The 12,021-nt window shown below is 49.6% G+C and overlaps 5 protein-coding genes across 5 annotated transcripts; 3 read left to right on the top strand and 2 right to left on the bottom strand.

Moving 5' to 3' along the window:
• Nucleotides 1-267: 267 nt before the first annotated feature.
• YALI1_E34979g (uncharacterized protein) lies at nucleotides 268-2,856 on the top strand (the record flags this gene model as incomplete). Its single annotated transcript, XM_504557.1, has 1 exon — nucleotides 268-2,856. One exon carries the CDS (start codon nucleotides 268-270, stop codon nucleotides 2,854-2,856), a length of 2,589 nt encoding a protein of 862 aa, XP_504557.1.
• Nucleotides 2,857-3,013: 157 nt separating this feature from the next.
• Nucleotides 3,014-3,955, bottom strand: YALI1_E34942g (uncharacterized protein; the record flags this gene model as incomplete). Its single annotated transcript, XM_504556.3, has 1 exon — nucleotides 3,014-3,955. One exon carries the CDS (start codon nucleotides 3,953-3,955, stop codon nucleotides 3,014-3,016), a length of 942 nt encoding a protein of 313 aa, XP_504556.3.
• A 935-nt stretch (nucleotides 3,956-4,890) lies between these two features.
• Nucleotides 4,891-9,480, top strand: YALI1_E34933g (uncharacterized protein; the record flags this gene model as incomplete). The annotated part of the gene is made up of 1 exon (XM_066094390.2): nucleotides 4,891-9,480. The coding sequence occupies one exon, from the start codon at nucleotides 4,891-4,893 to the stop codon at nucleotides 9,478-9,480; it is 4,590 nt and encodes a 1,529-aa protein (XP_065950462.2).
• Nucleotides 9,481-10,192: 712 nt separating this feature from the next.
• On the top strand, nucleotides 10,193-10,489 carry YALI1_E34880g (uncharacterized protein; the record flags this gene model as incomplete). Its single annotated transcript, XM_504554.1, has 1 exon — nucleotides 10,193-10,489. The coding sequence occupies one exon, from the start codon at nucleotides 10,193-10,195 to the stop codon at nucleotides 10,487-10,489; it is 297 nt and encodes a 98-aa protein (XP_504554.1).
• A 421-nt stretch (nucleotides 10,490-10,910) lies between these two features.
• YALI1_E34870g (uncharacterized protein) lies at nucleotides 10,911-11,246 on the bottom strand (the record flags this gene model as incomplete). Its single annotated transcript, XM_504553.3, has 2 exons — nucleotides 10,911-10,982; nucleotides 11,070-11,246. The coding sequence occupies 2 exons, from the start codon at nucleotides 11,244-11,246 to the stop codon at nucleotides 10,911-10,913; spliced, it is 249 nt and encodes an 82-aa protein (XP_504553.2).
• Nucleotides 11,247-12,021: the final 775 nt, after the last annotated feature.

Genomic DNA, 12,021 nt, shown 5'->3' with positions numbered 1-12,021 from the left:
ATTTTCTCTGCGTCATCTGTTGTCGAGCAATCAAATCAGACTGGTGTTATGCTTTTCCGATGTATGCATTTTGGCATTGTTTATCGTGAGTCTCTTCGCTAGGCTCATGGGTCATGGTGAGCTGCATGACTGTACATATCAATGTTCCCGATAAGGAAGTACCACAACACGGCATGTATCAAACCGACAATAAACATGTATTACAGCTAAAGAGAGAGCTCTCCTCCTCTAGCACATCTACGACTGATACACACGGCCCAAAAACCAATGTCGGAACATTCGTTTGCCAACAACTTTTGGGGCAAGGATGACCAGGGAGTTCACAATGTTTTTCTTCGCATGAAGAACTCCAAACAAACCAATGAAGAAGTACGTCTATTCTACAAGGAGCGAATCGCCATTGAAGAGGAGTATTCTAAACGCATGCTGGCTCTGTCTCGAAAGAGCTTGGGAGCTGTCGAGACAGGCAGTCTCCAGTCTTGTCTTGAGACCATCAGACAGGACACTGAAGCCATGGGCAAATCTCACGCCACTGCTGCTCAGCAACTCAAGAGCCAGCTGGAGGAGCCTCTGGTAGCCTTCAACAGCAGCATGCGGGAGCGACGCAAGACAACGCAGCAGACGGTGGAGAAACTGCTCAAGGCCAAGATCATGCAAAACAACAACGTGGAGAAGGCCCGTGAGAAGTTTGAGTTGGACTGCAACAAAATTAATGGGTACTATGCCCAGCAAAACCTGCTGATGGGCAAGGAGCTGGAGAAGAACAATCAGAAACTCGACAAGACTCACATGAGTGTCAACGCCACCAAGCGGGACTACCAGACCCATCTTCGAAACCTCGCTGATATTATTGATCGATGGAACAAGGAATGGAAGGTGGCCTGTGACAAACTGCAGGATATTGAGGAGGAGAGAATCAACTTTCTCAAAAGCAACCTGTGGGGATATACTAATATCGTCTCTACAGTGTGTGTCTCTGACGATGAGTGCTGTGAAAACATTCGTCTGGCCTTGGAGAAGACAGACGTCAACGAGGATATTATGCAGTTTGTGAGAGATAACTCCACTGGTGCCGAAATTCAGGATCCCCCGGAGTTCATCAACTTCTTAAACGGACACTCTCATGATAATGTTGAGAACAGCTTCAAGGTGGCCCAGTTCCCTCGAATTGCTGGTACTGGAGACGAGTCTATGGACGATATGATGAACTCATCAATTGGAGCAGCTGGTTCACATGTTATGGATCCCGACACTTCGTTTGGATCTCTGGAACAGGCTATTCCTGATCCCAAGCCAGCTCATCATTCTCCTCTTCACAACATTGCTCAGACTGCCCGAGATGTCTTCTCGTTTAAGCTTGGGGCTCCATCTTCTACTGCGCCTGCCGCATCTGAGGTTGGCTCTTCTGTCTATTCTGAGCCTGACTGGGCTGGATCGTCAGTAAACGAGCCCTCTTCTGTCATGGAGCCCTCTGGCCGTACGGAAGGACGATCTTGGGCTACTCCTTTCCGAAGACGGTCCAAGAAGGATCTGAACAAGGGCTGGAACCGAAGCCAGTCTCGAGACCCTGCCGAGGAGCGTGCCCGAACTCCAAACCCTCGGTCTCGAACCCCTTACGACTCTAACGAGACTCATGAGGCTTTGTCTGTTGGAGCTAACACATTTGACTTGAGCCCTTCGAAGTCTCCTGCTCCTCAGCGAGCTGCCATGGCTTCATCGCCTGCTCCTCCATCCACGATGAATAGTGCCTCCTCTCAGAATGTCAAGAAGCTGTCCCGAGACGATCCTCTTGTTGCTGCCCTTGAACAGCTCAAATTGTCTGTGGGGTCGAGCTCCTCCGTGGGTTCTTCAGTGTCCTCCGCACCCAACACTGAGCCTCATAGCTCCAAGTACGGTACTCTTGGAAGTGGCCAGCCCATTTCTCAGCGACGGGTGGCTTCTCGATCAGCACCCTCATCTCCTGGCCGGTCTTTTGAGCCCTCCTACCTCAATGCTCCTGCCCCTGCATTCACAGCTCGAGACATGCAGCAGACTAGTCAGCAGTACGCTGCTAACATGTTTGGTGAGGGACACTCTCGGGACTCTGGAGGAGCAACCCGTGAGCCTGTGCATCGCAAACCCGTCCAGCGAACGCCTGAGCGAGGACGAGCACCTCGATCTGACCAGCCCAGACCGAAGAGCTATTACGAGGGAGCTTCCGCCGAACAGATCCAGAGACAGCTCTATGCCGAACAGGGCCAGCGAGCTCATTCCCCCTCCATTGTGGGAGACAACCACTACCCTCGTACTGTTTCTCCCGATCCTCAGCTGAGAAGTGTCTCTCCCAACCCTGCTGCTCGACCTGGTAGTGCCAACCCTTATTCTGAACCTCTACATGGTCGATCTCAGCCAAACCTGTATGCCGCTTCAGGTCAACAGCGACCTCAGCGAAGCCACACACCTAACGGGCGATCCTACGATCTCTACGGAGCTCAGCAGCAGCAGCAGCAGCAATACCACCTGCATGCCCAGCAGCAACAACAACAGCAATACCAAGATAGTCGTCCTAGATCCAAGTCCATGGGTGAGCCTCGAGTGGATCCCCGAATGGACCCTAGATTTAACCCAGATCCCCGAATGTCATCTCCTCGAGGCGCACCACAGCTCCCACGAGTCTCTTCGGATGGACGGCCAGTTATATCTTATTCCAGAGCGCAGTACGACTACCGAGCTGCCATAGCTGAGGAGGTGTCGTTCCGAAAGGGCGAAGTGATGCTGGTACTGCGAATGCAGGACGATGGCTGGTGGGAAGTGGAGGTCTACGGACGAGGCCAGCGAACTGGTCTAGCTCCCAGCAACTTTTTGGCTGACATTTAGACGATGGAGCTCTGTTATTTATGTATGTATAGGTTGGTGTAATTTAAGGACTTTGTATAATGATAGCGAAGTGTGTAGACTTACGGGGCACTGCACTGCGGGGTCAATAATTAATGTCAATGTTTTTACACAGTAGAAGACAAAACGCTTCTACCTACTACTTCTTAGGCACCACAGAGAAGAAAGCAGTAAGTCGCTTGTTATTTTTCGGTGCCTTCTCTTCCTTGGCAGGTGCAGATTTCTTCCGCTTCTTCTCAGGGGGACCGGAAGGACCCTGTGCAGCCGATTCAGCATCTCTCTTGGCCTTATACTCGGCCTTGTGCTTGTTGTAGGGCTCGAAATCGACGCTTTTCAGCAAAATCTCGGTGACATCTGGCGGTAGGTTGGAACCCAGCATGTTCATGGAGATGTGCTCTTTGGCGAGATCCTTGATCTCGTCTGATGCGTCTGAGTCGAGCAAGTTCTGTACATGTCGCACATAAATATCGTTGGGCAGGCTCTTCTTGATGCTAGCGACGATAGCCTTCAAGTGAGCAAGCAACTTCTCGTTGGACAGCTTGTAGAACTTCTCTCCCTCGTCCATAACCTCGCACACATCTGGGATGTACTTATCAAACGTGTCCTGAGTGATTAAGTCCATCCTGTCGACACCGTGGCACGATGCCTCGTGCAGGTCGTCCAGAGTCATCAGCTTGTCCTTATGCCGCACCAGAGTGGGTAGAATGAGCCATAGTGGAGAGAAGGGAGTGGTCATGAAGACCGAGGGATCCTGAATCACACTTCCCTTGTCACCCTCGACTTGTAAAATGATGCTTCGGGGATCAGGTGTGCCCTCGAAGTGCGCATTGGAGCCGTTGATCTGGGTGATTTCGTATACCTTAGTGTGCTTGGGGTCGGAGGAGTCAACGACGAATCGAGCCAGGTTTCTGGTTCGAGGGTGTGTCAACGACACAATTGTTGGTTTTGTGGTTGGTGGCAGAATCACCAGGTGGTTCTTGGTCGTGCTCAGAGTGCTGGTCATGGTTATGTATTGTAGCGTAGACTGTTTTGGTATCAGGTTACGCTTCGATTTCGCTTCATCACATTGCTCATGCATCATCGAAGCTAATCCTGAACTTCAAGCAACGATGCTGCTTTGTACGAGTTGATGGAACGGCTTATGAGGAAAATATGGTCGCGGCTACGAGGAACGTATACGACAGCAATTGACTGAGACAGACGACAGTGACTATGTCACGTCGGACATTCTTGAGACAGCTAGGTGTTTATGTGGTCTGGACTCTGGGGCAGGTGGGACTTCTCATCTATTGGATCATGTATAAACCAAGTAATGGGCTAGAGTTAGTTGAAAAAGTTCTACACTCTAGCTGTAGACACTATAAAGTCTAAAATACGTCCCCAAACCAGAAAAATTTTACATGCATCCAACAATATCCATTAATGACATAATCCCTAGATAGTGTTATCTGTTCCAATTACCTTCTTCATACAGTATATACCGATACTTGTATACTGGACACATTCTTCACACTCATAACCTCAAGTATGCAATGCAAGGCTAAACAATTTTTTTGTGAAGAGATTGAGGTGAAATTTCAGAAAACCTACATACACAACCACATTCGTCAACGACAGTATTAATTAAAGGGAATAAGTGAGTACCAAAAACTGGGGACGACAGTCATATTGTCACTCCTCGTCCATTAAACTAACCCAGTGTCTACCCTTTCTCAACAGCTGTCCCAACTCGGCGGCGGATCTACCGTCGACCGAACCTGGAAGCTCAAGCAGCACTCCAAGTCGCTCATTTACGAGCCTCAGGTTGCCCAGGATCAGGACTTTTCTTTTATCCACGCTGTTGGTGTTGAAGGCCTGCGAGATCTCGTCTCTCTGGACTCCCGATTCGCTCAGTTCGAGAATAACCTGTTCAGCGACACCTCTATTGATGTCGATCGATATGTGCAGACCCAGGAGCAGAACGACCTGCTCGACAAGGCCATTTCGGCGTTCCTTTCTCTAATTGGACCCTACCTGATGCTCTCCCCTGCCGTCAAGGCCTTGGAATGGCTCGTCCGACGTTTCCATGTCAACCAGATGAACGCTGAGCAGCTTCTCCTGTGTGTCCTCCCCTATTACGACCAGGACATTTACCTGCGGGTCGCCGATGTCATCATCAAGCTCCCTCCCCTGTTTGTTTTCCTTAACAAGAGCAAGTCTGCTGCCCAGAACCCCCCTCGAAACCTGTTGATCCGAGCCTTCAGTGCTGATATGCGTCTGTTTGAACTCATCACCGAGTATATCGTTGGTCAGACTACCACAAAGACCTCATACCAGCGACAGCTGTCTTTCTGGTCGCAGTTTGCCATCTACGGCCTGGTCGCCGACAAGGCTGACCCCGAGCGAATGCTGGAGATCTACCTGCCGGCTCTGGCCAAGCTCGTTGTCACCATCGATACCGACTGCCAGATTGCTGCCTACATGGTTCTGACTGTTCTTGGTAACAAAATGCCTCTCAACAAGGAGGTATTCAACGCTCTCGTTGAGACCATCGCTGCAAACTGGACCCAGAAGGCCATCAAGAGCGGTATTCTTTGCATCACCCAGATGTACCAACAAAAGCAGGAGCCCGAGGTGCTGCCCACTAGCGTCATGACCGCTCTCAACAAGGCCGGTTTTCAGCCTTCAGATGTTGTCGCCCTATCTCAGAAGTACAAGATGGCTCTTTTCACCCTCGGATACTGCATGGCTCTGCTCCGGAACCCCGACGCTGCCAATTTCAAGGGTCTTGAAGAGATCATTTCCAACACCCAGTTTGGCTCTAACGAGTCCACCTTCCTTATGCGTTACATTGTTGACTGGGCCCTTGCAAAGGAGACCAACACGTCTGTTGCTGCTCTGGCTGCTCCCGTCATCGCCAAGTGGGTTACCCGAGGTGAGACTGTGCCTGAACTCGACCAGCTCGAGCTCAAGCTCCAGACTGTCTTTACTGAGGCTGCCGTCGAGGAGATGGAGGTCGAGGAGATCCAGGAGGATGTTGATGTCGAGTCTCTCGTTGAGCAGGCCAAGAAAGCCGCTTCTCAGACCACCACCTACTTCTCAACCAAGACCTCCGAGAATTACGCGGAACTTTCCAAGATTTTTGTTCAGCTCATCGAGCGAGGATACACTATGGACAAGTTTGTCAGCATGTTCTCCTCTGACATTGCTTCCCTAACCTTCTTTGCTCGAATTTGGGCTTCTCCCTCACCTCTTTTGGCGCGTCTTGCTGCCGTGGAGGCCGCTAAGACTATTATTACTGCCGCTGGCGAGGCCGACTTCCAAAACCTCATCCCTTACACATGCATTGCTCTTTCTGACGCATCCCAGCGAGTCCGAAAGGCCGCTGCTAGCTTCGCCGAAGTGCTCAAGTCCAAGCAGAACAAGAAACCCATCTGGGGAGTGGAGAAGATTTACACCAACGACTGCTCTTACCTCGGTTCTGGTGACGTTACCGTCCTTCTTAACGCTCTGTCTCTCGAGGAGTGTATTCTGGACGAGTCCTTTGTTATCCGACAGGTCTCTGATATGATCTCTAAGAAGAAGGGTTACAAGAGCGCCTTCTCAACCGCGGTTCTTGCCTACCTCGGCTCGCACGCGGTATCTCAGGAGATTATCGCCATTAGAACATCTCTTCTTACTCTGGTCACTTCTTCCGAGGAGCCCATTGTGCCTACCACGAAGGTTGTTGAGCCTCTGTACATCAACCCTCCCAACGATCTGGCGTACATTACTGAGTTAATCCGAACTGTCACCGACAAGACCGGAATCAAGTTCCTTGAGTCCCTTATCAAGAACGACTCCCCTATCTACGATGAAGTATGTGATATTGTCACCCAGCGACTAGTCAAGCTGTGGCCCACCCTCAAGGGAGATGCTCACCTGGGCCTGTTCCGATTCTTTGTTGATCTTTCCCTTGACAAGGACGTTCCCTTTGACTCTCTTGATGTTCTCGCTCACGTTGATGTCCCTACCAAGGTCTTCATCTCTCTGCTGGATGACTGCAAGGTCGAGCAAAACACAACCTCCATGGATGCTCCTTCTGACGAGTCTACTAAACGACGGAGACGATCTTCTTCGTCCACCGTTCGAAACCTGCTACAGGGCAAGCTCCACCATATTGCTGAGCGAAACTTGCGAAAGGTTTCTCTGGTTCTGGAGCTGCTTGTTGCATCCAAGACCACTGACGACGCTCTTCTAGGCCCTTTGTTCACTCAGCTTGGCGAGATTCTGACTCTCGGAACCGACTCCAACCTGCCTATTGACTACTGCCAGTCTCTGCTTGCTGATGTTCTTCTCAACATCATTCGAGCCAACCAACACGATGGAGCCAGCATTGATCGAGATATCCGAGTCGACATTGTTGTTTCTGCTATTCGAACCGCCTCTAACGCCCAGATCCAGAACAAGTACCTGCTCCTTGTTGCTGAGCTTGCTACTGTGGCCCCAACTCTGGTTTTGCACTCTGTCATGCCCATTTTCACCTTTATGGGCGCCAACACTCTCCGACAGGACGACGACTTTTCCGTCCATGTCATCGAACAGACTGTGGCGCGAATAGTGCCCTGTCTAGCTGGAAACACTGACAAGGTTGACATGCTTCTGGTCTCTTTCGTCACCGCCTTCCCCCACATTCCTCAGCACCGACGAGTCAAGCTGTTTGGCGAGCTTGTCCGAGCCTTGGATGCCTCCGGAACCAAGGACGCCCTTGCCACTTTGCTATTCCTGTTTGCCCAGAAGTCTGCTGAGCTTAAGACTGCACGTAAGACTTCCGAAGTTTCTGCTATCGCCAAGTTCTGCGACTCTCTGTTCAAGCTCTTCGATGCTTCCAAGCAGCTTGCTGTCGTTCTTCCCTATGTCACTCTGGTCCAGGAGCTGTACGCCATCATTGCTACGGACCCCAAGACCAAGGAGAAGGAAAAGAAGACTCGACGACAGATTTTCTTGCAGGTCGACAAGGAGCTCGAGGTTTCTCCTATCGACTTCCTGGTTGTTCTGCTCGAGTCCCGAATTCTGCCTCTCCAGGCCGGTCTTGTCCAGAGCCCCGAGGCCCTCAAGATTGCCGAGAACGTGCTCACCGTGCTCATTGAGAGCCAGTACCCTGAGTTGCTCAACGTTATCCTGTCTCTGCTGCCTCTGCCCCTCTTCGTCACTGTTGCTGGCCGACTTGGCTCTTCTGTCTACAAGACTGTCCTGGCCCGATTCTCCTCAGGTTCTATTGAGGAGGAAGATACCAAGGCTTCCGACACTCTTCTCGAGTCTCTGCACAGTCTGCTGAAGTCCACCACCGATACTGGCGATCTTGTTCTGCTGCTCCAGATCGTGGAAACTGTGGCCTCTGGCTTCCCTAAGTGCTCTGATGCCCTTCTTGTCACCTGTGCTGGCGAAGCTGTAGCACAGCTCAAGAATTCTGACGACGATGTTTTCATCCAGGCCGTATCTGTCCTCTCTTCTCTGTGTCTCCGACTGGGTGCCCGAATGATTGGTCTGTTCCCTGCCACTATCTCGTCTGTTCTTGCTCGAGACTCTTCCGACAACCTCATTGCTCTGTCGGTTCTGGCTCTCTTTGCCACCTTCATCAAGCGACTGCCCTCTTTCATGGTCTCTTCTCTACCCAAGATCTTTGAATTTGCCCTCAAGTGTCCCGCTGATACCGATACCCGTAAGCAGCTCTTTGTTGTTTGTGTCGAGACCATGGACTCTCGAGTTGTCCTCCAGACTCTGTGCGACTCCTGGAAGTTCGTTGAGGGCTTCGAGAATGCTCGTCTGTTTGCTGACACGCTTGATCTGGCGGTCGCCGAAGCTGACAAGAAGCAAATCCACTCCAAGGCCGACAGCCTTATCACTCTATGTCTGGAAGCTTTCGACTCCTCTCTGAAACTGGAGGCCAACACTGCCGCTCGTGTCCAGAATCTGTTCATCAAGTGCCTGATTGCCATTGTCCTCAAGCTCAATGACAAAACCTTCCGACCTCTGTTCGTCAAGATTGTCGACTGGAACACTCCCGAGCGATCCACTCTGCTGTTCAAGATTGTCTGCCGACTGCAGGAGAACCTCAAGTCTATTGTTACCTCCTACTACGGTTACATCATCGATCTGGCTCTGGAGATTCTTAACAAGGCTTCTGCAATCACTCCTGCTCTCCAGCGAAACATTCTCTCTTCCCTTTACTCTTCTTTCCGATTTGACCGAGAAGAGTTCTGGAACAACGAGGAGCGTTTCACTAAGATTTCCGACGCTCTGGGTGCGCAATTCCCCTATCTCACCAAGGTTGCGCCCGAGAATTCCAAGCTTCTCATTAAGGCTGTTGTGGCTCTCTGCGAGCTGGCCTCTGAGGACCAGAAGAAGCAGCTCAACGACATGATGATCAAGCTGTTACGCCAGGCTCCTCTTTATGGATCTCGATGTTTCGCTGCTCTGTTCAACAACGTTGGCGAGGAGTTCCTTCCCTTCCTGCCTCAGCTCGTACCCCAGATTGCCGAGCTCCTTGAAAGTGAAGATGAAAAGGTTGAGTCTGCTGTTCGTGCCGAACTCATTCCTGCCGTTGAGGAGGTTCTTGGCGAGTCTCTCGACCGATATCTTGCTTAAGGTGTTCCAAAAATGAATATCTAATTAATTGTAAAAAATTTAATGACCGCTGAGTGCAATTGTGGTGTTCTTTTTGTTTCTACAGTATATGTATCGTACACTCGTAATTGTAGTGGACTCTCTTGACTCTGTCCAAAACACCTTTGACCACATACTTGAAAGAAGTGGCACTTTCTCACTTCAGTAATAATACACTGCACATACCCATATACTTGCTCTGTCGCTTGGTGGTCTAAGACCTTCACTTGGTGAACCAGTAAATCAAGCTACAGTAGCACTGTATTTCACTTTCTGTCTGTGTTCTAAAGGATCTATCTTGCTGCAAGTATGTACGATACTGTAGCTACCGGTGCTCAACGCACAAAAAGTACACTTCCACCAACCAGCTAGACTGCGAACCGCTTGTGAACGTGCTTAGCAAACCCTTTCTTCTTCGGCTCAGACACCGATTCAGATTCATTCTCTAAGTTTGAGCTGTCCGGAGTTCCTCCTGCTCCCTGAGGTGTTCCTTCAATTGAGGTCACCTTCGACGTTAATTCCAACGGTATTCTCAACGTCTCCGCTGTTGAAAAGAGTACTGGTAATACCCAGCAGATCACTGTTGCAAGGACAAAGGTCCACTTTCCAAAGAGCAATTTGAGCGAATGGTGAACGATGCTGAAAAGTACAAGGACGAGGATGAGAGAGAAAGTCAGCTCGAATTGCCGCCAAAATGGCCACAAGTCTTTCTCCTTCTCCCTCAAGAACACTCTCCGAGAACAAGTTCAAGGGGAAGGTCTGTGAAGCGGACCGAGAGAAGCTCAAGAAGGCTATTAACGAGACCATCGAATTCTTAGATGCTACACAATCCAGTGCCAGTGAAGAATACTCCGATAAGCAGAAGGAGCTTGAGAGTTTTTCCAACCCTATCTTGATGAAGTTTTACGGAGTCTCTGGAGGTTTCCCTGTCGCAGGTGAGGGTGCTGCCCATTGCGGCGGCAAGTGCCCTACCGTGGTGGAGGTTGACTAAGTCATGAGTGCTACAGTAGTCACATGTACATGCAAAATATTATAGAATAATTTATGATCAATTGATCAATGAAGTAAGCAAACTTGGCAGAACTAGTGAGCAATGTATAGAGATGATAAATCAGTACTGCAGTGTATGTGCTCAGATAATGAGTAGCTAAGCAACTACAATTGTACAAGTAGTGAACTTTTGAAAGAGTTGAAGTTTTGAGATGTGTAAGCGTTGATTTATTATTTTGACGGTACATGTTCTGTAAGATCTCCAATTTCTGTCCTTCTGTGGCCATCCGATCAGGCGGCAAACTGAATACAGTACCTATCTACACATCCACTCCGTCCACATCGAAACCAGTGTACGCAATTTCGCCCCCACACTCCCTTGGTAAATCAGAAATATGTACAATTACAATAAATAGCATCATTTAACCCTGTCGCTGCTTGTGTCGAGGGTGGGTCTTGCAGTAGTTGAAAACTCGACCCTTTCGAGTGACAATCTGATATTAGTAACGTGTCTAGAAGGGGCGGAATCACTTGATCCTAGTGAACAGTGTCACGAAAAACTCTTGTGGATGGATACTTACGTAGCAGTCGGGGCATCGCTTTCGCACGGCAGACTTGGTCTTCATTCCTCGGACGGTGATGGCGGCAGCGGCATTCACGGCCGGTCGAGACACCTGGCCAGCGGTCTGGAACAGGGAGGGTCGCTGAAGAGTAATCATGGCCGGAACTCGGCTAATGGATCGAAGGACGTTGAACATTGCGAATTTGATTGTCTGGTCTTTGCAACGCTTTTATGTTGTGTGAATTTTTCAAAGTTCGCACTTCAAACAATATAAACTTTTGGCGCCACGGTCCAGCTTTAGCCACCAGGGTTATGTATATTTGGGACTGCACGGAACATGTGGGCACACACGAGAGACTTCCGTACGTATGTCATAAGAATGACTCGAAATAGTAGTCGGAGAAGTGTGAAAAAAATGGACGGGACTAAGCGAAAATCCGACTACAATCTGGTGTAATTCATACTCATCACGCTGTCCAACATATGTCTCGGATTTAATTCTCCACGGCCTTAACTCACCATTAGGGTATGTGAGTGGTATGATATTGCTGGGCTATACCGGAAAAGCACTCATCAGCCGCGTGCTAAGTTCGTGATTGCAACAAATACTCGAGCTTGGGGATATAATTAGGTACCCACGGGACCTTGATAACGCGATCGGGTAAGACCTCTAACTTACATGTGGAGATATCTTGCCCATAGTATCCTTTGAATGACCAAGAAATATACCGAGCAGGGGTTTGTGCAATTTGTAATTGTTAAATACCCAATTGGACTTGCTTGGTTGATCTAACAACAATCAACGACTCGTACATACTGTGCTGCCGGTACTCGTAGCACGTGTAATTAATGTAGACTGGGTGGAACTGCCACATCCTCGTGGTGTGATATCAGTATGGTTTTGTGAAAGCAACAGGATCGAAACTTTTCAACTGTCTCGTTTAGTAGTGGAGTTATTGGTCCCATGACAG

Source organism: Yarrowia lipolytica, chromosome 1E (genome assembly GCF_001761485.1).
Source record: "Yarrowia lipolytica chromosome 1E, complete sequence".
NCBI classification, from domain to species: Eukaryota; Fungi; Ascomycota; class Dipodascomycetes; order Dipodascales; genus Yarrowia; species Yarrowia lipolytica.
Note: the sequence above shows the minus strand (reverse complement) of the source record. Positions and strands in the feature narration are given on the sequence as shown.